The 25,883-nt window shown below is 50.0% G+C and overlaps 9 protein-coding genes across 9 annotated transcripts; 7 read left to right on the top strand and 2 right to left on the bottom strand.

Annotated features, from left to right (window-relative positions):
• Window positions 1–53: 53 nt before the first annotated feature.
• On the top strand, window positions 54–1,774 carry PMZ80_008434 (uncharacterized protein; the record flags this gene model as incomplete). Its single annotated transcript, XM_064876834.1, has 6 exons — window positions 54–326; window positions 377–637; window positions 686–1,025; window positions 1,076–1,311; window positions 1,361–1,543; window positions 1,595–1,774. The coding sequence occupies 6 exons, from the start codon at window positions 54–56 to the stop codon at window positions 1,772–1,774; spliced, it is 1,473 nt and encodes a 490-aa protein (XP_064727221.1).
• A 697-nt stretch (window positions 1,775–2,471) lies between these two features.
• STE23 (metalloprotease) lies at window positions 2,472–5,807 on the top strand (the record flags this gene model as incomplete). The annotated part of the gene is made up of 2 exons (XM_064876833.1): window positions 2,472–2,523; window positions 2,569–5,807. The coding sequence occupies 2 exons, from the start codon at window positions 2,472–2,474 to the stop codon at window positions 5,805–5,807; spliced, it is 3,291 nt and encodes a 1,096-aa protein (XP_064727220.1).
• A 2,447-nt stretch (window positions 5,808–8,254) lies between these two features.
• On the top strand, window positions 8,255–9,302 carry PMZ80_008432 (uncharacterized protein; the record flags this gene model as incomplete). The annotated part of the gene is made up of 4 exons (XM_064876832.1): window positions 8,255–8,292; window positions 8,386–8,572; window positions 8,615–8,637; window positions 8,723–9,302. The coding sequence occupies 4 exons, from the start codon at window positions 8,255–8,257 to the stop codon at window positions 9,300–9,302; spliced, it is 828 nt and encodes a 275-aa protein (XP_064727219.1).
• A 970-nt stretch (window positions 9,303–10,272) lies between these two features.
• PMZ80_008431 (uncharacterized protein) lies at window positions 10,273–11,118 on the top strand (the record flags this gene model as incomplete). The annotated part of the gene is made up of 1 exon (XM_064876831.1): window positions 10,273–11,118. The coding sequence occupies one exon, from the start codon at window positions 10,273–10,275 to the stop codon at window positions 11,116–11,118; it is 846 nt and encodes a 281-aa protein (XP_064727218.1).
• Window positions 11,119–11,583: 465 nt separating this feature from the next.
• CAB5 (Dephospho-CoA kinase cab5) lies at window positions 11,584–12,432 on the top strand (the record flags this gene model as incomplete). Its single annotated transcript, XM_064876830.1, has 1 exon — window positions 11,584–12,432. The coding sequence occupies one exon, from the start codon at window positions 11,584–11,586 to the stop codon at window positions 12,430–12,432; it is 849 nt and encodes a 282-aa protein (XP_064727217.1).
• A 39-nt stretch (window positions 12,433–12,471) lies between these two features.
• Window positions 12,472–12,807, bottom strand: PMZ80_008429 (uncharacterized protein; the record flags this gene model as incomplete). Its single annotated transcript, XM_064876829.1, has 1 exon — window positions 12,472–12,807. The coding sequence occupies one exon, from the start codon at window positions 12,805–12,807 to the stop codon at window positions 12,472–12,474; it is 336 nt and encodes a 111-aa protein (XP_064727216.1).
• A 703-nt stretch (window positions 12,808–13,510) lies between these two features.
• PMZ80_008428 (uncharacterized protein) lies at window positions 13,511–15,695 on the top strand (the record flags this gene model as incomplete). Its single annotated transcript, XM_064876828.1, has 3 exons — window positions 13,511–14,462; window positions 15,018–15,029; window positions 15,409–15,695. The coding sequence occupies 3 exons, from the start codon at window positions 13,511–13,513 to the stop codon at window positions 15,693–15,695; spliced, it is 1,251 nt and encodes a 416-aa protein (XP_064727215.1).
• Window positions 15,696–16,458: 763 nt separating this feature from the next.
• On the top strand, window positions 16,459–17,910 carry PMZ80_008427 (uncharacterized protein; the record flags this gene model as incomplete). Its single annotated transcript, XM_064876827.1, has 2 exons — window positions 16,459–17,401; window positions 17,528–17,910. The coding sequence occupies 2 exons, from the start codon at window positions 16,459–16,461 to the stop codon at window positions 17,908–17,910; spliced, it is 1,326 nt and encodes a 441-aa protein (XP_064727214.1).
• Window positions 17,911–18,864: 954 nt separating this feature from the next.
• On the bottom strand, window positions 18,865–25,860 carry URA2 (Carbamoyl-phosphate synthase; the record flags this gene model as incomplete). Its single annotated transcript, XM_064876826.1, has 2 exons — window positions 18,865–22,516; window positions 22,649–25,860. The coding sequence occupies 2 exons, from the start codon at window positions 25,858–25,860 to the stop codon at window positions 18,865–18,867; spliced, it is 6,864 nt and encodes a 2,287-aa protein (XP_064727213.1).
• Between the last annotated feature and the right edge of the window lie 23 nt (window positions 25,861–25,883).

Here is a 25,883-nt window from a genome sequence, read left to right as displayed (position 1 = left end):
ACTAGAAGATTTTCTCCAGCTACCATCATCCAGCAATACGTCGACAGCTCGTCATGGCTACCCAAAACACCAACCTATACTCTGATGAGAAGATCGGCCAGGGCAACCATATTGATGAAGCCCTCTCGGACCATTCTAAGGATGCACCGGATTCAGATCCTGAGTTTACACCGGAAGAGCAAAGGAAGATCCGCCATCGTGTCGACAGACGATTGATCTCAACATGTGGTATCCTCTACTGCATCTCCTTGATGGACCGAACAAATCTGTCAGCTGCTGCAATCGCCGGTATGACTGTTGAACTGGAACTGAAAGGATTCCGATACGTATGCTTGCATTCGCCTCTTCAACTTGACGAAATGCTGATATTGTCCAGAGCATTATCACTTTAGTGTTCTTCACTACCTATGTGATCTTCCAGCCGCCAGCCACCGTTTTGTGCCGAAAGATCGGACCTCGACCATTCCTGGCGACCATCGTCGTGCTATGGGGAGCAGTAATGATAGGCATGGGCTTTCCCAAGGTCTGGACAACCATGATTCCTCTTCGAATGATCCTGGGGATCTTCGAAGCAGGCTTCTTCCCTGGTTGTGTGTACTTGATCTCAACTTGGTACAGGAGATACGATCTTCAAAAGGTAAATCTTCTGCCGAACCGGTGCCGGCCAGCTTGCTAACCAGATCAGAGATATAGCGTCTTCTACCTCATCGGATGTTTGGCATCTGCGTGCTCCGGTATCCTCGCTTTTGGCTTGATGCAGATGAGTGGTGTTGGAGGCTATCTCGGTTGGAGCTGGATCTTCATCATTGAAGGGATACTTACATGTATCCTGGGTGTCATTGGTTACTTCACCCTCGTGGACTTCCCCGATCGTGCCCACAAGACAGCTCTTGGCTTCCTCAATGAACGGGAATGCGCGTTGGTCATTCGACAGATCAACAAGGACCGAGATGATGCCGCCGTTGAGCCTTTCAGCTTGAAAAAGTGGGCAGCTGCAGGACTTGACTTGAAGATTTGGGGATTCGGTATGTCTTTTTCCTCAACTGCGCAGGTGCAGCATACTGACAACACTTAGCGTTGATCTTCTTCTGTTTGACCACCGTCACGTACGCTATCGCCTACTTCCTCCCAATCATCCTACGCGAGTCCATGGGTTACTCAGTGGGAGCTTCACAGTGCCTTGTGGCTCCACCGTACGCCTTTGCCGCAATCGTGATGTTTGGGACGGCTTGGCTAGCCGATAAATATCATGTTCGAGGACCTGTGCTCATCGGAAATGCTGTCATGGGTTTGATCGGGTTGCCCATAATGGTGAGTCCAAGGGTGCTCGCCGTGTTGAGTTTTGACTGACAAGTCTCAGGGATTCCATTCTAACGCAGGTGTCCGCTACTTCGGTGTCTTCTTGGTCACGGCCGGGTCGAATGCGAACATCCCATGCTGCATGGCATATCAAGCCAACAATATTCGTGGCCAATGGAAACGTGCTTTCTGTTCCGCAACGCTGGTGGGCTTCGGAGGCATTGGTGGCATCGCTGGTAGCTTGGTAAGCTCAAAAGATCCTCCCCAGATATGGAGCATGTTTTAACGGCAGCAGGTCTTCCGAAGTCAAGATGCTCCTGGCTACAGACCAGGAATCTACGCTGCAATCGCATGCAATGCGCTTCTAATCGTGATTGTTGTGATCAACACCATCTATTTCAGATCACAGAACTCGAAGGCAGCACGGGGCGAGAAGGTGCTTGAAGGACAAGTTGGCTTCAGGTACACTTACTGATTGGAAGTATCGATGGTACTAGTAGTATTGTATACCAGCACTCGAGGAGGACCAGGTACTGGCTGTCGTGTAGTTATCCCTGATTAGCAATGGCTGTTCTTTTGGCACTAAATATTCGCTGTACAATTTTCTGCAACTTACACAAAGCATTCCGTAGGAATCACTAGCTGGTCACTTCATGCTTGGTGAGAATATTGTCTGCTATCGCATTGATTTGATATTTTCCCCCTTGGGTAAAAGCTAGTTGGCAGATCAAGCACACCCACCTGTTCTCGGTCTGTGGTTACTCGGTAGAACACACAGGCGGCGCAGTCGGCGGAAAGCTTAGCGCAGCCCTAAGTTAGTGCCCCGGTACTTCCCCGGTTTGCCTGCTGCAGGCACTCAGATGCTTGCATCACGATCCGCTAGGATCTCATGGGTATCACTTGGCCTTCAAGGTCCTCGCAGTTTCAATACTAGCTGAGTTGATCGAATCACTTCAAGGCGGTGAGCATCCTTTTCGAGCCTTCATTGTCAGGCGTAACCACAAAGATCTATGAACACACCATTCTGGGGTCCACGGTCGTTGTCTTTATTTGTCAAGCAGGGTCGATTTGGTGTGAAACGCAGTCTATTCGATAATCGCCATCTACGCCCGCATACTTATAATACATCTACCATCTCCAGATGTTCCAGGGTTAGGCCCTTTGCTACAGTCATGGAGTCGAAAGTGAGGAGGATCGCCGATGAGCTGGAGAAACCTGAACTCGGTTGGTACCCTAGAAGCATGGTTTCAACCCACTGACAGATCACAGACGACAGGTCGTACCGCATCATCGAGTTACCCAATAAGCTTGAGGCTCTCCTAGTACACGACCCGCAAACCGACAAGGCCAGTGCCTCATTGAACGTCAACGTTGGCAACTTCTCCGATGACGACGATATGCCTGGAATGGCCCATGCGGTCGAACATGCTTTGTTCATGGGCACGGAAAAGTACCCAGTAGAGAATGAATACAGCTCGTACCTTTCATCGGCGAGTGGTCAATCGAACGCATACACGAGTGCAACAAATACCAACTTCTTCTTCGAGTGCGCTGCCTCGAGTGAGTCACATGGCAGTGCTCCGAATGGTGTCAATGGCGAGGCGAACGGACAGGTAGATGGGTTGGCAAATGGCACAGCAAGAGGACCTTTGTACGGCGCTCTGGATCGATTTGCACAATTCTTCGTCAAGCCACTATTTCTCGAGAACACTCTTGACCGCGAGCTGAGGGCTGTGGACTCGGAGAACAAGAAGAACCTGCAGAGTGATATGTGGCGATTGTCTCAGCTGGCAAAGTCTTTGTCGAACCCGAAACACCCATACAACCATTTTTCTACAGGCAATCTGAAGACTTTGAGGGACGACCCACAAGCACGAGGTGTGAAGGTACGGGATGAGTTCATGAAATTCTACGAAAAGCACTACTCCGCAAACAGAATGAAATTGGTAGTCCTTGGTCAAGAGTCACTGGATGAGCTAGAGACCTGGGTGGCCGAGCTGTTCTCGGAAGTCGCCAACAAAGATCTGACCCAGAACAGATGGGACGATGTAAAAGTCCTTGCAGAACCACAGCTGAAGACTGAGATCTTCGCGAAGCCGGTCATGGAGTCCAGATCTTTGGAGATCAGTTTCCCTTACCAGGACGAGGATGAAATGTACGAGACACAACCGTCTCGGTACATCAGTCACCTCATCGGTCATGAAGGACCTGGCAGCATTCTCGCGTATCTGAAAGAACAAGGTCTAGCGAACTCCCTCAGTGCGGGTGCTCATACGATATGTCCGGGTTCAGCGTTCTTCGAGATTGAGGTCAACTTGACGCCCGAGGGACTCAAAAGATACCGAGACATCGTCAAGATTGTTTTTCAATATATTGGCATGATGAAAGCAACGCCCCCAGTCGAGTGGATGTTCGAGGAGCAGAAGAATATGGCTGAAGTCGATTTCCGCTTCCGTCAAAAGACTCCAGCAAGTCGCTTTGCTCATTCGACGAGCAGCGTAATGCAGAAGCCTATACCACGAAAATGGCTACTCAGCGCTACCAGCAAGTTCCGGAGATTCGACCCCAAGGCTATCGTAAATGCTATGCAATTCTTACGAGAGGACAACTTCCGTCTGATGATCGTGAGCCAGGACTATGCCGATTTCGATCAGAAAGAGAGATGGTATGGCACTGATTACACAGTCAAGAAAATACCGGATGAAGTGATTACGGAAATACAACAAGCCTTGTTACCAAATGGAAGCGATCGACCCCCCGATCTACATCTGCCTCACAAGAACGAATTCGTTCCGACCCGGCTGGAGGTGGAGAAAACTGAGGTCAAAGAGCCAGCGAAAGCGCCTCGATTACTCCGGGACGACGAGCATGTGCGACTATGGTGGAAGAAGGACGATAAGTTTTGGGTGCCAAAAGCCAACGTCAATGTTCTGATCCGAAATCCTGTAGTCTTCGACTCTCCAGCAAACCATGTCAAGGCCGCACTGTACGCAAATATGGTGAAGGACGCTCTGCAAGAATACACTTATGATGCAGACATCTCGGGTCTAAATTACAGCTTACTCACGAACTCAATGGGGTTGGAATTAGCTGTTCATGGGTACAACGACAAGCTTGGAGTGCTGCTCGACAAGATTGTGACCATGATGCGAGATGTTGAGCTTCGACAGGACCGATTCGACATCATCAAAGAGCGTTTTGAGCGAGAGTATAAGAATTGGGGCTTCCGACAACCATACATGCAAATCGGCGACTTCACCAGATATCTCATCGACCAGAAGCGGTATATCACAGCAGAATATGCAGCTGAACTGCCATACGTGATGCTTGAGGATCTCAAAGCATTTGCCAAACAGATGATTTCGCAGGCACATATCGAACTGCTGGTTCATGGCAATGTGTATCGAGAAGAGGCCAAGAAATGGGCACAGCTGATTGAGACATCGTTACGGCCGCGTGTATTGCTACCATCTCAGTGGCACACCCGTCGAAATGTCCTGCTTCCTCCTGGTAGCAATTATGTCTACAATCATACATTGGACGATCCAGAGAACATCAACCACGGCATCGAGTATTATCTACAGGTTGGCAGCAACATGGATTACGATCTGAGAGCCAGAGTACAACTGCTTGGGCAACTTACAGATGAGCCGTCGTTCGATCAATTACGTACGAAGGAGCAGCTTGGCTATGTTGTGTGGAGCGGTGTTAGACCAGCGGCGACCACAACAGGCTATCGCGTGCTGATACAGAGTGAACGACCAACGCAGTACCTGGAAACTCGGATTGATGCATTCCTGGCGAAGTTCAAGCAGGACCTAGCTGACATGAGCCAAGAAGACTTCGACAAGCACAAGAAGAGCTTGATCGCGCGGAAGCTCGAGACGCTCAAAAATTTGAGTTCAGAGACTAACAGACTATGGAACTATGTCTCGGGCGAAGCTTACAACTTCTTCCAGGTTGACGTGGACGTCGAGCACATCCGTAAGGTCACTAAACAAGATATGCAGGACTTCTTTGCAAGGTACATTGATCCGGAGTCGCCGCAGCGGGCCAAGTTGTCGATTCACTTGAATGCTCAAAAAGTGGTCAAGGACGAGCAGCCCTCACCAGAGGAGCAGAAGAAAGAGCTCGCAGAGTCGCTCGGACAGTATCTCATCGCGCAAGGTGCCGAAGTGCAGAAGGAGCAGCTCGCCACGAACCTGAACGATATCGCCCCTCACGATCATGTAGGCATCTTGGCCGCATGCAAGACTGCTGTTGGGTCAACTTTGGCCGGGACCAAACTTTCCGAAGTTCTTGCAGAGCTTGAGCAAGTGTTGCCACAACTCTTTGTCAAGCTGAAGATCAAAACAACAGAGGAAGAGAAGCTGCTCGAACCGCCAAAGACGTCCGAGCCTATCACGATTGACGATGTCCATAGGTGGAAGGCGGGACTGCAGGTCAGCCAGGGTGTTGTTCCTGTCACAGACATCAAGGAGTTCCAGGATTTTGATAGCAAGCTCTAGATGGTGCTGGGATTTGGTAGGTGTCCAAGCGATACAGGAAAGAGCTAGATACACTGTATAAGACAGCTAGATAGACGACGCGACTCACGAATACATGCTCTTCATGGATAGTCTTTCCCTACTCCTACTGTCGGCCACACCTTGGCGAGCGCCTCATTTTTACTATGGCAGCTATATACTAGGATTGAGAATGACCTCGCCGTCGACTACTCGTATACCTTTTCTTATATTTGAGATTCGCTCGTTACGCGGAGGGTATTTAAACGTTATTAACTGCTTTACTCGCTTTATACCCTTCTATTTTTACTATATAGTCGCTTTCTAATCGTTATACCTACTAAGAGTAGCCTTAAGCACTCTCTTTCTTATATATAATATATTAAATAGCTAACGAACTCGTACGGCTTTAGTAGTACGTTCTTTAGCTTTATCTTTATCTTAAACGTACTCGATTCGGTTTTAGTAGATAATATTAGCGGCGGTAGCCGTAGCCTTAAATTTAAGTAATTTAGTAACTTATATCGTAGTAGTTAGTACATAATAATTAATAATTAAATCGCTAAGTATTCGCGCTTACGATTTTATCTTAGGTATTTAATTAGGTTTAAAGTTATTACTTATACTTACGAATATATAATTAGGTTAAGACTAACTATAGTTTTATATATAGGAGTAGTACTTAACCTTATTACGGTTAAAAGGAAATAACTTACTATATAACTAACCTAATTATATATATACCTTCTTAAAGTCGTATAGTCTTACCTATTCGTATATAGCGTTAAAATCTATATATTTAATTATCGTTATTAATACGAAAAGCCGAGCCCTTAATACCTTACGGTATTCTTAAGAAATATAGTTAAAAACCCTAACGTCTAAAGGCTATAATATATATAACGCGTACGCGAGTAGGTATATAAAGTATATACTAGCCTTATATACTTAGGTTTAGAAGGTATCGTTTATATAAATTTTATAAGGGTTAAGAATAAGCGTAATTAGCCTACTAGCTACTTATCTTTTTAGTATTATAACCTACTATAATTAGCGTAGGTATATATTCAAATTAGACTAGCTAGAGTTAAAAAACTTCTATAGCTAGTTTTAAATCTCGTTATTAGGGCTCTATTAAAACGAGTTTAGCTGCTAGTTAATATAAATTAGTATTAGCTTAAGTATACGATCGTCTATATATATAATTTTAATAATTATAACCTAGTTAAAGAAAGAGAAAGTAGTAGTAACTAATAAGTTAATTATCTTAAAAAACGTAGTATTCTAAGCTTAGTAACTTAAGCTAGAAGCTCTTTTCGTTTATATTATATATACGCTTTAAAGAGATACTAAACTCTTCTAACTTAGCTTTAAAATAATTAAAGAAGTTATTTATACCTTATAGCGTTAAGGCTTAAAGGCGGTTTATTATTTTAAGCTTACTTAAATTAGAGTTAAGGTAATACCTTTTCTAAAAGTTAGTAACCTAGTTCTTACTATTATAAGGCTCGCCTTTAACGTAAGATTAAAGAAATAGGTGCGTATAAGTACGTATAACTTTATAACTAGCGAGCTAGTACTAGGCCTATAAGTCTTTAATTAATTTAATTATCGCAGCTTCCTTAGCGTTACTAAGTAATTAGTAAAGATACTATCGCGTAGGTAATCTACCGCGTAGTAAGCCGTTATTATTAGATATAGCGCTTTCTTTAACTTATATACATTAGTAATAATAAGATTGTACTTACTATATAATTTGATAGCGCTCTTAACGCTAGTATTATTTTTAGAACTCATACTGAATTATTTTGTGTGGTGGTGGTGTTGCAAAAATTGGTATTATGATAAGGAAAAAGACGCGTGACGCGCTCGCGAAGGTGTGTCGCTCGCCGAGGTATTGCCGACAGTAGAGACCAGTCTTCAAGCAAATGAGCACCATACTCTACGTCTTTATGGTCCCGGTTTGTTCAATGGGGTGCCCCCGAGAGTCAGATCACAGTCTTGTGCGAGTCGACCCAATGGCAAAGTAGGTCTTGATTGATGTACTGGGGTGCTCTGGCTTCGTGCCGTCCCACCTTCACTAGTCTTCAGCCGTGCGCTCTAATGAGGGTTTCTGCAGTAGAAACTGAATCTGTGATCAGCTTTGTGCCAGTCTGTTCCATGATAGTTTGGGTGATAGCCACGATAGTTTTCGAATTGCTAGGTAGTTGTTATTGCATCCTCATCGTCGGCTTCTTCCATGATCCCATCGGCGGGCACGTGACCGCCCACCGCAGACCCCCTTGGTAGCTTACAGCAGGAACGTACTGGTGCACCCCCCAGTTGTAGAGGAGACACAATATCTCAGCACCGCGAAGTAGCTTGTCATTGACCCGTGCAAAGCCTTCTCGAGCTGAGAAGATCCGTGCCACCTACATACGACCGCGATGTCGTCCACCACCACAGTCACGATGCCTTCGTCCAACATAATACAGCAATCAGCACATCCGTAGGTACAGCTCTCTTAGGCTCTCCATGTCTCGATCCCTGGTGTAAGCTGAAGGGTCAGCGTGACAGCAAGCTGACACGAAATATGCTCAAGACCAATAACACCCCCCACATTCACTGCGAATCAGCCAGATACGATAAGATTATACCCTTTGAGCAACTACACATTTCAGACGAAAGAGACGCAGCCAGAAGAAGACCCGTCAGTCGCTGCGCGGCTGAAGAGGCTGGAGGAACACTACGAGAAACATGGCATGAGAAGAACATGTGAGGGCATCCTCGTATGCCACGAGCACAACCATCCGCATGTATTAATGCTACAGATCGCGAATGCGTTCTTTAAGCTGTAAGAAGAGCAAGAGGCTGGGTCTACGCTCCGTCTCTGAGCTCCTGCGCTCCTGCTATAGCACTCGAGACTAACAACTACACAGTCCGGGCGACTACCTCCCCGCCGAAGCAGACGAACTCCCAGCCTTCGCGAACCTCCTCAACTCCAGACTAGCACCCACAAACTCAACACCACAAGATCTAGAATGGAATATTGGCGACTGTCTAGCCCAGTGGTGGCGCCCCAACCACGAGACCTTCCTCTACCCCTTCCTCCCAGCACACTCTACCAGACCGAAAGAGCTGAAGAAGCTGTACTTTATACATCTGCCTGAGAAGAAGATCTTGTCTGTCCCGAAGAATATGAAGTTGTTGGCTGTCCCCCTCTTTGAGCTGTATGATAATACGGCGAGATATGGGTCTCAGTTGAGTGCGATACCGCATTATTTGAGTAGGTATCGGTTTGAGTTTGTGGATGAGGAAGGCAGAGTGCGGAGGGTTATGCCGGGGGGTGAGATGCTTGGGGGTGGGGGTGGTATTAAGGTGCTTGCTGGTGGGGAGGATGAGGTGGTGGATAATGCCAAGACTAAGGAGGAGGAGGATGATGATGAGGTTGATATGAAGAATATTAAGGCTGAGATTGGTAATGTTGAGGGGATGAAGAAGGAAGATGGCGCGGATTGAATGATTGTGCAGTCCGCCGCAGTCGTGGCTGTTTTCTGAACCATGCCACTATGATTTGCATGAATTACCGAGTGATGCATGCTACTGCACTTGGCAAACCAAGGTGAAGACTCTTTGGATGCCAGTGTCGCAAAGCAAAGGCCGTCGCATGATATGTCATGCGCCAGGAGGATACCCTATCGTAGATTGTGCAGGTTCAAGCCCGGCACCTTTGGGTGGCCCCCAGCAATATGTTTAATAAGTGAGCCTAAGCCCCCAACCGTTCTTTGCAGCTACTAAGAACTAACACAGGCATAGGCGCTACCGATGAGTTGCAAACTTTTACATCGGCTGGAAACCGGCTCCCTAGCATGGCCGACTTGCGACCATGGATGCAGATACCTAGGGGGATATGTGCATCTGCCATAGATGAAGCTCAAGTGGCATCGCAACTCGATAGGACTTTATCAGTTGACTTGGTCCGACGTATTCTGGTGGCCTCTGGACTTCACACAATTTCCATTTCTGGCATACTGGCGTCCTCCAAAGTTCTGCTTTCGCTCAACCCACCTCACAGGTGAAGCAGAGTATAAATTCCGTCCCATTCTTCAATTTTCGGATTCTCTTGTGCGCATGCAACCACAGACAACATCCACAGCATATTTAAACATCTTTTCCTACCTGGCTTTACACCCGAGTACACTTAGCAAATATGGCGCATACGCAATGTGAAATTACCAACAAGCTGCCACCGATGGCCGAATGGAAGTTGCTCAAATGGATCATCGACAGCGGGCTCATCTCCGCCATCTGTCCGGCCGACCTGGCGGATGCGCCTTGCTTACGGGACGAACTGGGAGGCTGTGAATGTCTCAGACTTTGTAGAACGAAGAGGAAGTACCCACAACCTGTTTGGACCAGCCACGGCTTTACTTATATCGACTTGCCGCCCTGTCCCGGAGTAGCTGCCTGCGAATACATCCATGGCATCATGCCTACCTGCCGAAGCATTCAGAAACAAGTTGCCCGCAATGGCGAACCGGAACAGCAATTTAAGCGAGTCCTCTGTAACAATATCTTAGCAGGCACGCCTTGCGAATGGGGACATGAAAAAGAAGGTGCGAGAACACTGATGCTATTCATGTACGAGGAGCATCAGGCCCAAGCGAAACGTGAAGGAGCACGAGACAGAGTGTTGCGCAGACTCTCAGCGAGAAATCAGTTGCAGAATTACTGGCGTCCTATACCGACGAACCCTCGCTGTCTCAAGGACCCTTACATATATCCCGACGGAACTGTGACTGCATGGACTCATCACCAATTCCCTGTCACGCTTATGTATATAAAGGATGCGGCATTCCTCTCGGATCTTGCAGATAAACAAAGGCGGCGCGAATATGAGGAGCGACTCGCACACCAACAGCAGCTCGAGCAAGAGAGACCCGATAGGCAGCTCGAGCATAACAGACGCATTACTCAAGAGCTGCTTGAAAGAGCCCGGCAGGCCCTCATGGCACGGCACTACAGCTCAGGCGCTAGCCATCCCAGCAACAGTGAAGATCACCATGACCTTGCAGCAGTGGATCACGATTCAAGCACCAGCTGGTCTAGCATAGTTCCATGCCTCAGCCCCTCTGTCATCAGCGCTTCCTTCGAGTGGACCCCCTCACAGGATCCTACTACGTTCGAAGAATGCTTGTCACGGGCACCAGTGCCGTTCAGGGGACGCTCCGCTTCTTTCATGGGTCAGCGACCTGTTATGCTGGCTAAATTGACTCGACGGAGGACCACTTCGGCTGTTCCCTCATTTCAGAATCAGTGTCCACCCGAGTTTTGATCACCGCAACATTGCAATAACGAACATATGGTCTGGAGCACGGAGAGAGTACAGGCTCGAGACAACTTTGGTTCGCGTGGACTCCTTTTTGTGGCTTGGCATTATTGGGCTCGGGACATGCCGACATCGGCTTATCTGCGGGGAGCACATGCCTCGGTTTCTGGCTGCGTCATTCCAACTGCGGTGCTTGGGAAGTTCAGGTGCTTGGACCGCAGGAGCTCATGTTTGATACCCAATAGGTTATGTACCTTTGAATAGTCCTAATAGATAATATCTAAGAAACCTTGATTGTGGTCGCAGCTTCCAGTGAATAAGAAAGAGCCAAGTCTATCACTCCATCAGCTCCCTTGGAAGCACGCAGCAGTATTGATCCCACCATCTGCTACAAGCACTACACACACCACACTCGCAATAACCAGAGTAACACCACTCTACCTCCCAAGTCTCTCCCCCCACCCACCCACCATGCGCCTCATAGGCCTCACCGGCTCCATCGCAACCGGCAAATCCACAACCTCCCAACTCCTCTCCTCCCCACCACACTCCCTCCCCATCATAGACGCCGACCTCCTCGCCCGCAAAGCAGTCGAACCCGGCACATGGGCCTACAACCGCATAGTCAACACCTTCGGTCCCACGACCCCCGATCTGCTCCTCCCACCCTCTGACCCCCTGTGCGAAGGTCTAGAAGATGGACCCTCGGGAAAAGGGCGTCCACTCAATAGGCCCGCGCTGGGTCGACGCGTCTTCGGCACGAGTGAGGAGCGTGTTAAAGACAGGGGGAAACTAAACGGGATTGTGCACCCTGCTGTGCGGTTCTACATGCTACGGGAGGTACTGTGGTATTACGTGGCTGGATACTGGGCTGTTGTGCTCGATATACCGCTGCTCTTCGAGAGTGGGCTGGATATGTTTGTGAGTACGGTGCTTGTTGTCGCGGTGAGTGAGCCCGGGATTCAGATGCGGAGGTTACGGGAGCGGGATGCGCATCTTAGTGAGGAGGACGCGAGGAATCGGGTGGCGAGTCAGACGGATGTGAGGGAGAAGGCGAAGAGGGCGGAGGGGAGAAATGAGTTTGGAGTGGGGAGGGGGTATGTGGTTTATAATGATGGGGATAAGCAAGATTTGAAGGTGCAGGTTGACGATGTAGTAAGAAGGGTGAGAGAAGAGAGCGCAAAGTGGTGGGGGTGGATGTTGTTGGGGGTGCCGCCGCTTATGGTTGCTGTTGCGGTGGTGGAGGTGTGGAGGGGGTGGAGGATTAAGAGGGAGTTGGAGGCGAGGAGGGGGAGGGAGTTGCCGAAGCCGAAGTTGTGATAGGAAGGAAGAAAGATGTGTCGGCTGGGAATGCAGAAGCTATTTGTTCACCACGGATGAATTGTTCGTGGATGCCGCCTGGTTTTGGACCGCTTCTTCTACTTCCATGACACTGCTCTCCGGTTCCTCTGTGTCCGCCGATATGTCTTCACGATCCTCCTTCTCCTCCTTGTTCATCTCGTCGCCTTCTGATGTCGTTGGTTCCAAAGAAATGCTCTCCCGGCGCCGCTGTTGAGACTGTGGCCCGTCGAATGGCGCTTTGTGAGCTTCGCCGCTGCTCATGCGGCGTGTGCCTGGCCTTTTGGGCTGCAAGGAGCTGATCATGGTCGCCACTCCAGCATTTGAATTTGAACGAATGTTCAGATATCGAGCCATTGAGGACGAGCAGGCGGAACATCCGGGGCGCGTCCCGACGAGGCTTAACGAGGCTCGGCCGCTTTCGGCCCGAGTCTGGGTCCAATTGTGAGATGCGGTGGCTCTGGCGAACTCCTCTACTCCTTCCTCATCAGATCCAATCTTCTCTTCTTTGAGCTCTTGGAGGTTCACTCTCATCATGCCCAAGCTGGCCCTACGACTAGCGCGCAATGGCCTCCCTCTGCCTGCCAGATGAGCGACCACTCTTGCGTTATCTCCAGGATCGAACTGTTGGACACGTTTTGTGTCATGAGCCCGGGAGTCACCATTACCACATTGCCCATGTTTCTTCGGTGTGATCTGATGTTGGCTCACTCGATCTCGCGTAGCAATACCGCGAGATCAAGTGAACCCCTCGGTGGCTTAAATCAATGTTTCACCAGTCGTCAGGCTTCACCAGGACAATTGCATCCTCGTCGGTACGGTAGCGACAATCCGTTTCACGTCCCACGCTGAGCTTGAACCATGTGCAGGTATGTTTGCTTCCTCGGCCATCTGCATAGTGCACGGATGAATTACCAATGGCTTTGTGTTACACTGTAGATGCAGGACAGCCCGTCCGACGCATCTGTCAAAAGTCACTCGATCTCCCCAGACTACCTCTTTCTACTGACCAGATCAGCAGATACATTGTATCTTCCTCACTGCCTCTGAGATTCTCGCCATGGCCTTCATCTATCCCAGACTTGGAGACCTTGGCATATTAGCACTAGATTCGGACGTAGGCGCGGTCAACACATTCGACACTCTAGAACTTGACTGGAACACTAGCTGGAGCGATGTTAGGCTGATCTTAGAATGTGTAAAGAAGGAAACGATCGACAGCACACGGCTAGTCGACGAACCGGGACATTATAGCCAGGGTTCATTCATTCTCAGCTCCCTAGAGTCTTATGGCTTGACAGGGTTTTCACCCTATCCAGCGCAGTGCTTCTTTGTGCTGAAGGATGGGTCTGTGCCCGACGATGGACACACTCTTGGTGAGGCTACTGATGGCACTGCTGGCCACTGGTTCACAGTTGTGAGTACGGCGGGCATATCAACTACATACACACCTGTCCAAATCATTACAAGTACGACGTTTTCTACCACATCTAGTAGCACGCAAGCAACTTCAGTCCTGGCCACTACCACAGCCTTCACTTCTGCGGCGACCACAAGCCCAGATCTCGCACAAATGGTCAACGCGACCACCACGACTGGCTATTCTCAGATGCTTGCGACACAATCGGCCACATTAGTGGCGACTACATCTAGCTCAACACGCACTACTACAACGGTGTTCTCCACTCCGGTTCCCACAATCGGTGCACCGGCTCCCGCCGCGTCTGCAACAACAGCTTTCAGCACAAATGCCAAAATCGGCATAGGAGTTGGCGGCGGACTAGGAGGCCTGATCATCATTGCTCTTCTGTTCGTCGGGTTGATTCAGTTGCGCAAGCTACGTCAAGCTAGATCAACTGCTCTAGCTCCATCAGATACAGCAGAGGTCAAGCCAGAGCTTCCAGCATATACAGAAAGGGACGAATCCATCGTAGCCCAGGATACCTGTATGTCGAGCGAGGAATTGGAAGATTCGAGCAAGTTCGAATTGGAGAGTCCAAGAGAAGGCGTTCGTAGGCACTACCAGATTGATCTGGGGCATGTACATGAGCTCTACTAATTAGTATCCCTACCTTGCACCGCAGCTGATAAGACCCAGCCGCCAAGGAGCCTTTTGAAGCACTCACGGGTGGGCGGATGCCCTCCCCTAGACGTACGTGCTTCAGCCGTGGCATGGTTGCGGAGCTGATCATTCAGTATAGAGACTTGATGAGTCAACATACAGTTCGAAGTATTGTCAGCTCTTGGCTGGCTTCACAGCCTCGCATACAAGAACATGGAAACTGGTTAGCTGTACAATTTGCCACCTCTCAAGAATGCAGCAGCGATATGCATGTGGTCCGGCTCCACTACCAGTCAGTGCTCCAAGCCAGACGATGGCCAGATGCATGTGCCCGAGCCTGGCATTGTCAACGAGATCAACAACAGAATCATGGGGACGCCCCTTGAGGCCAGGCGACCCCCTCAGGTGAGACCGGCAGGTTCCTTGAACGCACAGGTTCTGCAGCAGATTCATCGTCAGTATTGTCCCTGACCAGCTCCGAATCCACTATTGTTTACAGCAACAGGTATCGACTTCGGTGTAACGCAACACATGACAAATATCTTTCTATGCTACACAACGTGAGGAAGTAGCATTCGTCTCGTCGCAGAAGCACTCATACTCCTCGGGACACGGTATGACCTCTGATTGTGCTTCATTCTGATCATCAATTCCTGTCGATCGAGCTACTGATGCCGACAGATCTTGTCGAGACATAAGAGCACGTCCGATAGTTACTACATCAATTTTGCTTGTATTCAGCGCCCTCAACACCACCTCTCACCAGACCTGCGGAGTCCTGACCACTAAATCGACCACGAGCAGCTTAAGCTACAGTCCTACTTCTACGAGCGACGCAATCCTGACGACCACCACAACGCATTCAGTCGTTCAGTCTACTCACTACTCCACATCAGTACCTACCAATGATGCACCACAATCAAAGCCACTCGATCTCACCAAGGGTGCCAGGATCGGTGCCGCCGTTGGCGGTGGTCTTGGAGGGGTGCTTCTCATTGCCTTGATCATTGTCGGCATCATCCAGTGGCGCAAGTCACGTCGAACAAGACGAGCATCGGTAGCTCCTGATATTATGGAGGAGACAGACTCAGCCGGTGTTTCGAACGCGGCCAAGGACGACAGTGTCAAAACAAGAGATTTCCATGTGTTGAGTGAGGAGCTGAACAGTCCGAGCAAGCTATAGCTGGAAGTCCAGGTGCTGGAGTCAGCAGACATCGTAAGGTCGGCTGAGAGCATGTAAACAAGCCGTATCTGTCGACACCAACGCCTTGCATACGGCTGTGAAGACCGGACAAGCAGTCAACAGCTATATTGACCAACGTACCCCGAAGCTGTGCCTGACACTGGACCCGCGAACTGTGCAAGATGGCTATAATTGCTACGAAGGCACGTATACCGCACTGATCCTGAACGATGACGAACCGACGTACACATGAACGACACTGATTACGAACCATGATGAACCGTTGCATACACGGACCGCACCGATCACGAATCATGATAAACCGGTACACACATGAACCGCACAACTCGAACACAATTTCAGTCAATCACAGTTCATCAAATCACAGCGGTCAGTCTTATAATTGCGATATTCGGCCGCTACAATCGTGCTGTGATTGTTTTCAATGATCTCACTTCCGCATGAGAGGCTTGACGCTAGCAGCTTCGATCGATATGAATCCAGTCCAAATCATGACTGTCAATGAGATAGGCTGTTTGCCTTCGACCTTATTGGTTGCTCTGGCGGTTGCTAGCACGGAATCTACACGTACTTGACCAATCAACTATGTTTGCCTGATCAGGGGTACGCCTTGTGCTTTACCTTGTGCTACCTTCGGAGGAGACTCAGCCTTAGAGTGTTTGTCTTCCAGCTTCAACTCTTGTCTTCCTGATACAAGTGCCACGGATCACCTTTGACTCAGTGACTAGATATTAATCCTACGATGAACTTCAGCTTTCCACCGAACGGCTCGTATTCGTCACCAAGCCAGACAGGAGCCATCGACGCGTCAGACACTATCGACACCGCATGGCATCTGCCTGAATGGTGCAACATCAGATTCATCCAGCAATGTCTCGAGAATCCAGAGTGTGAGACAAACTCTGAGCCATGTTCATGGAGACAACCAATGAACCTACCGGATCTGCCGGGCGGTGACTTTGGCTTCACAACTAATGGAGGGCTTCACAAGGCTGGAGACCCATGGCCAACAATATGCCAATTTGCACTGAAGCCTGCCGATGCTCTCGATGAGCCACCATTGCTCGGAGACTCTGCCATCGTTGGCCAGGTCTTCAGCGTCACGTTGCGGAGTACCGCCAGCGAAGCGGCATACACGCACGATCACGAACCATACAAGGCTCAAGCCTGTTCGACATACCCAGTCGGGTATGACGCTAGCGAGAACAGTTCAACCGATTCAGCATCCAGCTTGACCTCTTCTCCCACGGCCGAGCGACCAACAGAAGCATTCTCTTCAACCACAAAGACCACACCAGCATCGTCACCAGAGACTGCACTTACTAGTACTGCAGCTACTAGTACATCGTCTCCACCTGCTGCGAGTCCTACCAGCCAGACCGTCCACAACGGTCTCAGCAAGACAGCCAAAGTCGGCATCGGTGTTGGCACGAGCTTAGGCTGCTTAATACTTCTCCTCCTGGTTATCACTGCGCTGATGCTACGGCGCAAGCTACGACTGGATCGAGAAAGACAGCGCAACGCTGCAGCTGCTGCAAGAGATGCCTGGCAGGACAAACCGGAGCTTCCAGCTCACTTGGAAAAGGAAGAACAGAGCTTGTCTTCAACATCTATCGTGCCTGCAGAAGGGACGTATAGGGCGCAAGATGTTGAGTTGGAAAGCCCTGATGCGATTGCCGTTAAGGGTAATCGTTTGGACTCTGGGCCGATACATGAATTGCAATGACGATGCTGTTGGGGCACGAAAGACAGACACTGCGATTCGCACAACATGCCCTACAATCAAGCCTACATCGACTGACTCAGCTCAGGCGCTAAAGCTGGTCTCAGCACTGGCGTCCCCCAGATTTGTCGAACGCCACCTATACAGGGCAGTCCAAATTCAACGAAATGTGGGACGTGCATTCCATGGGATCTGGCCTGCCAGGGAGGTTTAATCTTCATGGGTGTATCTCTCACCGGTGCGGATCCACAACAGCTGAAGAAATCCAAGACCGCACTCCCTCAGTCTGAAGATGCCGCAGACCACCCCGTTCCCCAGCTCAAGACAGGCTTGTACGGTGGAGGGGCTGATTCTCGCATGTCCCTACCTGAAGCTGCTGCGTCGATTGCACGCGATCCGGTCAATATCGGGTTAACGTCTCTCATGAGTCGAGTGACTGGCCGCTCGTCTGCCAGCCATGCTAAAACCTAGATTCCATGCCTTTCGGGAGCACACCGTACGTCTGGAAACATTCTCCCTTCTCACGTTGTCAGCCTAGCGTGTCCGCTTTATGATGTGATCGCCGCTATGGTGACTCCCATCGTTCTTGTGGACCCGTCGAAAATGCCTTCCTATTGCATCTGCAGAACGCTATCAGAGCAAGCCCCAAGGCTCACTTCCCCAGAAGACGTTTCGTGCCATCTGACGCTGAGAGCTATTGCTACGCCGATTGATAAGGAAGAAGGCTTACAGTGTTGCTGGAAATATGACTACCCCATCTCTACATACTTTATCCGGACACATCGAAACCACATCTAATGAGTAACCTGTTCTGCACCTTGATGACAGCAACTTTCAATATTGGTGCTTACTTATGAAGCTATATGCATATTGAATCGACCGTATCGAATATAGCTATCAGCTTCTCTTAGTTCTTTGATAGCCTAGCATTACGTAGCAGAGAGTAGAAGGTAGGGTGATACACTCAGAGTGTACTGTGACCCCCTCAGCGTCCGGATGAAGAATATGAAAACGAGTAGGTGTTGATGCTGAGTGGGATTCGCGCGAATCCCGAATGCCATGGAGGGGTTGCTGGGGAAGTGGTCGGTGGAGTTTACGCCTCGCGGTAAGGTGTTGATGTTGAGTGAAATTCGCTCGAATGGCGAATGCCATGGAGGGGTTGCCCGGGGATTGGTCAAACATGTACTGAAGCATGAAATTCATTTCAATCTGTGTTGTAGCAGCACTATTGCAGCCCATGTAATTTATTTTCAATCATTCAACCTGCCAGGCTAGCCTTCTTCCCACCACAACAAGCACTCTAGTTCTCCTCATATAGTTGTTCTCGTCTCACAGCACTCCAAACTCTCCTCTAGTAGGACTACTCTCCCCATCCCACCTCCACCTCCCTCGACTTTCACCTCTCACACTCACACCCACACCCTCCTAAGGCGCAAGCACAAGCGCCAACAACGCCATCCTCGTAAACAGCCCATACTTCATCTGCCTAAAATACGCCGCCCGCTGATCAAAGTCCACCTCCTCACTTATCTCCGCGTTCCGTGGCAGCGGATGCATAACGATCATGCCCGGCTTCGCGTGCTTGAGAACAGCATTATCAACAATGAGACTATCCTTCAGACGCTCGTACTCGTCGACAGATGGGAACCGCTCCTTCTGGATGCGCGTGCAGTAGAGGACGTCGGAGCGCTGTATGATGTCTCGTGTTAGGCGCTCGGAGGTCGTGACGGTCCCCGTGATTTCGGATCTGACTTCATCGGGCAGAGCGAGCGCGGAGGGACTGACGAGGTTGATGCGCACGTCGTAGTATTGGAGGAGTTTGATGAGGGAGTGGACTGTGCGGCCGTATTTGAGGTCGCCGGTGAATGTCACGGTTAGGCCTGTGACTGTGCCGAGTTCCTCGCGGATGGTGAACAGGTCGAGGAAGGCTTGCGTTGGGTGTTCGCGGGAGCCGTTGCCGCCGTTGATGATGGGCACGGGGGAGTACTGGGCCGCTGTCGAGGCGGAGTTGTCGTCTGGGTGGCGGAGGACGACGGCGTCGCCGTAGCAGCCTAGGGTACGGATTGTGTCTGCGAGGGATTCGCCCTTTTTGGTGGAGCTGTGGTCTGTGTTTATTGCTATTACGCGGCCGCCGAGGCGTTGCATGGCTGCGTCGAAGGAGGCGGAGGTGCGGGTTGAGGGTTCGTAGAACATTGTGCAGAGGACGCGGTTGGAGAGGATGGGGAGGATGCCGCTGCGTTGGACGCCGAGGCGCATTTCTTGGGCGACGGTAAAGAGGAGGTGGAGGTCTTTTCGGGAGTATTGGGAGACTGAGAGGACGTGTTTGTTTTTGAAGGGGGAGCTAGCGAGGAGGGATAGGAGGGACGGGGAGATGTCTGATGGGGGTTGTGGTTGGTAGAACATGGTGGGGGCTTGTGGTAGGACTGGGGTATCTGGTGCGATGTCGCCATCGATGTCTCGTGGTAAGGTACGTGGTTGTGTCTGTGGTCGTAGGCGTTGAGATGTTGAGAATCTGCGCGAAATCGATCCGTCGAGAGTGCCACGTCGCTCGAATGGACTGTCTTGGGCTCGCATCAGGGGAGACATCGCAGCCTTCATTGCAACGGGCGAAGACGGGTGCAGGACGTGCGATGACATGTCGGCTCCTCGTGGGGCATCCACCATAGGTTCGCCATCAAGACATGCTGTCTTTCCTCCGAACGTGACTCTGGATACCGCAGCCTTCATCTTCCGTCCGACAAAGGGTGACCAAACGTCGCCAGCTTGCATCACATAGGGTCGATCAATGTCGACCTCAATTGTGGTGCTGTGTTGGTCATGGAGCTCGAAGATCTTCTTCGGGTTGTCGTGGAGGCGGAGGGTCACGTCCTCGACTGAGAGCCGACCGTCTGCGACAGCAGTGAAGAGCAATGGTAGAGCATCAGCTATGCCGACAACGGGCACAGCCTCTTTCCCAGCAATCTGGTAAGGAATGCTACCAGTCGAAAATGCGTCGATGGCATCCATTGTGTCCCATAGAGCTTGCTGATCTTGCGCAGTAGGCAGTGCCTGACAGTCGGGGTACTCGGCTTGGGAAAGGAAAAGACTGTAGATGGCTACATCGCAAGTCACTTTCAAACCCTTCTCCTTGGCCAATGCAATGATGTTGATGTCGTCTTTCGATGTAACAGAAGTGACATGTACCTTCCTGTCATGTAAACTTGCCAATAGCAGCACCGACGCAAGATCTGTGGTCTTTGCATCGGTCACAATCGCTTTTTCTGTCGGCCACACGGCGAAGTGTGAAGTGACGAGTGCGACCTTGTTGATGTTGCTATTCAAGTGGTTGAAAGGCAAGAACATAGAACCAACATCTTCAATCACATTCTCGATCTGTGGACAATTATCTGGCGTGGCAGTGACTGAGAAATTGAAGTCGCAGTATGCACTTCGCTCAGAGTTGAGTTGTGCCACCTTCAATGTGCGGACATCTGTAATAGAGGTCTCGAGGCCAAGCGGTATCACCCTGATCATACTGAAACCGGCTGCGATGGAGGCCTTTGTGACCATCCTAAAGTCATGAGACCCTCTTTGTGCAACACCTGGCACGAAAGCTGCAACGTTCACTAAGCCTGGCAATGTGATGGTTCGATGACTCGTCTGGTAATCGATGTTTCGGATCTTCAGGTCATAGTGTCTGGCAATAGCCTCAACCAAAATCTTTGCGATCTTGACATTAGTGATGAGCGGCGTCTGGTAATCGACTGCCATCCTTCGTGTCCTGTAACCCTTACTCACATAGGTGGCAGGCCGCCTAAACTTGTTTGCAGAAGGTAAGTTGATGTAGAGGTCGATCATGTTGTTGGCCAGATGCTGCGTCAAGGAGTATTCAGACCTCTGGTCCTTGTCTTCACTGCCAAGTACTTCTAGATACTTGACACTAATGCCATGACCTTCGAAGAAATCTGCAGTGCCGGCAGTAGCGAAGATATTGAAGCCGAGTTCGTGCAGCTTCTGCACCGATGGCAGAATTTCTGCTTTGTCCTTGAAAGAGCCGATGGAGAACAAAATGTTCTTCTGAGGGAGTTTGAAGCCAGTAGAAATGGTGGCCTTGAGGTAAGCTTCCCATCTATCCTTGCCGAAGCAAGCAACTTCACCAGTGGAGGCCATATCTACACCTAGCACTGGGTCTGCACCTGAAAGTCGAGAAAACGAGAATTGAGGTGCTTTGACACCGACGTAGTCCTTCGGCACATGAAGTGTTGGATATGACTCCACTGGCTTATCCATGATGACTTTCGTAGCCATCTCAATCAGGTCTAGACCCATGACTTTCGACACGAAAGGAGTGGACCTTGAGGCCCGAACATTGCACTCGATTACCTTGATCATGTTATCTTTTGCAATGAACTGGATGTTGTAGGGACCTGTCACGTTCAATGCGTTTCCAATCTTGCGAGTTGCTTCCTCGATTCTGGCAATTGTCTCTGGCTCCAGATCCTGAGGCGGACAAATGAGTGTAGCGTCACCGGAGTGTACGCCAGCATTCTCGACGTGCTCAGAAATGAAGTGACCAGTCATGACACCGTCTTTAGCAACTGCGTCCATCTCGATCTCCTTGGCGTTCTCGATGTACTTAGTGATGACAACAGGGTGTTCTCTGGACACGTCTGCCGCTTGGTTGAGAAAATTCGCTAAATCGTCCTTAGAGTAGACTGTGTTCATAGCAGCGCCTGACAGCACATATGAAGGTCTCACCAATACAGGATATTTGACTCGCTCGCAGAATTCGAGCGCATCGTCAATGCTGCTTAGCTCTTTCCATTCTGGTTGGTCGACCCCAATCCGATCGAGCATTCGAGAGAATTTGTAGCGATTCTCGGCAGAATCGATCATTTCCGGTGACGTCCCAAGTACCTTGACGTTCAGGCGATGTAGGGGCAAGGCAATGTTGTTCGGTGTCTGCCCGCCCATAGAAATGATGACACCGCTTGAAGCTTCCAGTTGGTATATATCGAGCACCGTTTCGAGGTTGATGTTCTCGAAGTACAGGCGATCGGCCTCGTCGTAATCGGTGCTCACAGTCTCGGGATTGTAACTTTGTGTACAAGTTAGCTCATGTTCAAACGTGGTGTAAGTGTTGCAGCATCAATCGAGCTCCGGGCTCGATTGAGCTGCGAGAACGATCTGGTGCCCCCTCGGGCTATACGAAAAGGGGATATCCACTTACTTCACCATGACCGTCTTGTAACCCTCCTGTCTCAATGTACGGATCGCTCTGACTGAGCACCAGTCGAACTCGACCGACGAGCCGATTCTGTAAACGCCCGAACCTAAAACCATGATACCCTTGTCCGTGAAATCGATATCGCTCTCCGAGCCATTATATGTCAGATATAGGTAATTCGTGTATGCTGGAAACTCTGCTGCAACGGTATCAATTTGTTTGACGACAGGCTGTATGCCATTCTCGAGTCTCAGCCGTCGCACAGCCAGCTCATTCGAGTTCCAGTATCGTGCAAGTTGTCGGTCAGAAAAGCCAAGCTGTTTAGCTTGTCTGATCAGAGATGGCGTAGCAGTTGTGAGGTTGAATGTTGACATGTGCTTAGCAAAGTCGCTGAGACCTTTCAGTCGGTATAAAAACCATTTGTCAATCTGTGTCATCTCCCAGATCTTATCAACAGAGTACCCTTGGTGCATAGCGTTGGCGATGGTAAACATACGCTGATCGGAAGGTGTTTGCAGCTCGTCATCCATGGACATAAGAGGGTTCGGGTTGTCTGAGAAGCCCAAATTGTGGAAGTCGACGGAACGGATCGCTTTCTGTATAGCTTCTTCAAACGTTCGTCCGATGGCCATGACTTCGCCTACACTCTTCATTGAAGAGCCTAGTTGTGTTGAGACACCTTTGAACTTTTTCAAATCCCAACGAGGAATCTTGACCACCACATAATCAAGAGATGGCTCAAAGCAGGCAGAAGTCTTCTTTGTAACAGAGTTGTAAATCTCGTTCAGTGGAATACCAAGACCCAGCTTCGCAGCGATGAACGCCAGAGGATAGCCGGTTGCTTTTGAGGCCAGAGCGGAAGACCTCGACAGTCTAGCGTTGACTTCGATAATGCAGTACTCCTTCGAAAATGGATTCAGTGCATATTGGATATTGCATTCGCCGACAACCCCAAGGTGGCGAATGACATTGACGGCCGTCGTCCTTAGCATGTTGTAATCTTCGTCTGATAATGTCTGCGAAGGTGCAACCACAATCGAATCGCCGGTGTGGATACCCAAGGGATCGAAATTCTCCATGTTACAGACAGTAATGCAGTTGTCTCTGCCATCTCGAACCACCTCGTACTCGATCTCTTTCCAGCCCTTCATGCTTCGTTCAATCAGCACTTGTGGACTAGCGGCGAAGGCTTTGGTGCAGAGAGCTCGAAGCTCCTCTTCGTTGTTAGCGAAACCACTACCGAGACCACCCAGGGCATACGCGGCTCGAACAATGACAGGGTAACCAATGTCACCTACTACGTTCATAGCTTCGTCGAGACTGGATGCAGAGGCGGATTTAGCGCATTTCTCACCAATCGATTCCATGCTCCGTGCGAAGAGCTCTCGGTCTTCAGTTGTAATAATGGTGTCTATTGGCGTTCCCAGCACTTTCACGCCAAGCTCTTCGAATTCGTCTTTCAGCTGAATACCAACCTGAAGTGCTGTTTGACCACCAAAGGTGCAGTAGATCGCATCTGGCCGCTCGCGCTGGATGACCTTCCGTACGAACTCTGCGTTGACGGGCAAAAAATATACCTTGTCTGCAAGGCCTTTCGAGGTCTGAATTGTAGCAATATTCGGGTTGATCAGGATGGTGTAGATGCCCTCCTCCTTTAGCGCCTTGATAGCTTGACTACCGGAATAGTCGAATTCACCAGCTTGGCCAATGCTCAAGCCACCACTACCGAGCACAAGCACTTTCTTGGGGTAGACTCTTGGATAAGCCTTTTCGTTCTCATCAAGCGTCCCACCAGGAAAGCCAACCGGCTCGAGCAGCGCGCTGACTGACTTCATGGACTTGACAATCGTATCTATGAAGACGTCGAACAGGAATTCAGTATCTCGAGGTCCGGGAGTGCTCTCAGGATGAAACTGTACGCTGAAATATGGCCGCGAGACATGCCGTATACCTTCGTTGCTGCCATCATTGGCGTTGACGAAAAGCTCTTCCCAACCTTCGGGCAAGGTCATCGAGTCAACCGCAAAACCGTGGTTCTGAGAGGTAATGTAGCATTTTCCTGAGAGCAGGTTTGTGCAGGGAATGTTGTGACCTCGATTGCCGAATTTCATCTTCAATGTGCTTGCACCCGCTGCGCGTGCCAAAAGCTGATGACCTAAGCAGATACCAAAGATTGGCGTTCGTGCTTCTTTCATGGCTTCGGCAATGTGTAGTACTGTGTCCTTCATCATTGCTGGGTCGCCGGGTCCGTTCGAAATGAACAAGCCGTCGTAGTCTTTGCCGGCTAAAGCTGGAAAGTTGTAGTCCCATGGCACTACCAAGGTCTCCACACCGCGTCGCAAGAGACACCGCAGTTGGTTGAACTTCATACCGACATCGACCACCACGACACGCACAGCTCGGCCATCTGGATGCATCAGTGCATTGCTGGCGTCCGGCTTGTAGAGCTTCGGCTCTTTCGTCGATACCTCCGCTACCAGGTTCTTTTTGTTCTGGTCTTGCCACGGCACTTCCTCCACGTCGTCTCTCCAATGTCGAGGACCGTGTCCGTTGACTCCGTTAGTGCTGTTCGTCACAACACGACCTATGCTTGCCTCGTCTTCGTGCGAAAGAAGCATGCGACCAAGCATGGCACCTTCTTCCCGAATGATCTTCGTCAAGGCGCGCGTGTCAATGCCGTACACAGCAGGAACTCCTTGCTCCTTCAGCCACTGTCCGAGTGACGAATTCGCAAGATGGTGGGAATATTGCTCGCCTGCATAGGTAGCAATGACTAGACCAGCCACATGGATCTCTTCAGATTCGAAGTACTTTGGCAGATCCTTGAGAATCTCATCCATAGTGTCGCGTGGTGGTACGCCATAGTTGCCGACTAGTGGGAAGGTGACCACCAATATCTGACCTCGATATGAGGGGTCTGTGACTGATTCTGGATAGCCGACCATACCAGTCTGGAAGACCAGTTCGCCAGAAACGCTCTTTTCAGCACCGAAGCTGAAACCTTCGTAGATGTTACCATCTTGAAGCTCGAGGAAGATCTTTCTTGGCGAGCTTTCTGAAAGGTGAGAGGTTGACATTTGTGAGATTGGAGGTACAAGTCTTCGTGTAGGTATCGAAGTAATTGAGGAGTGGCGTTGGGTGATGTTCAACCCTGCTGAGGCCGCCATAGAGGGAGAGTCTGGCATGAAGCCATTCGTCGAGGTAGTCCCGTTCATAGTGAAATGAGAACAAGTAAGAG

The sequence above is a fragment of the Knufia obscura genome, assembly GCF_036327395.1.
Source record: "Knufia obscura strain CCFEE 5817 isolate CBS 148926 chromosome Unknown scaffold_11, whole genome shotgun sequence".
NCBI classification, from domain to species: Eukaryota; Fungi; Ascomycota; class Eurotiomycetes; order Chaetothyriales; family Trichomeriaceae; genus Knufia; species Knufia obscura.
This window is presented reverse-complemented; position numbering and strand designations above follow the sequence as displayed.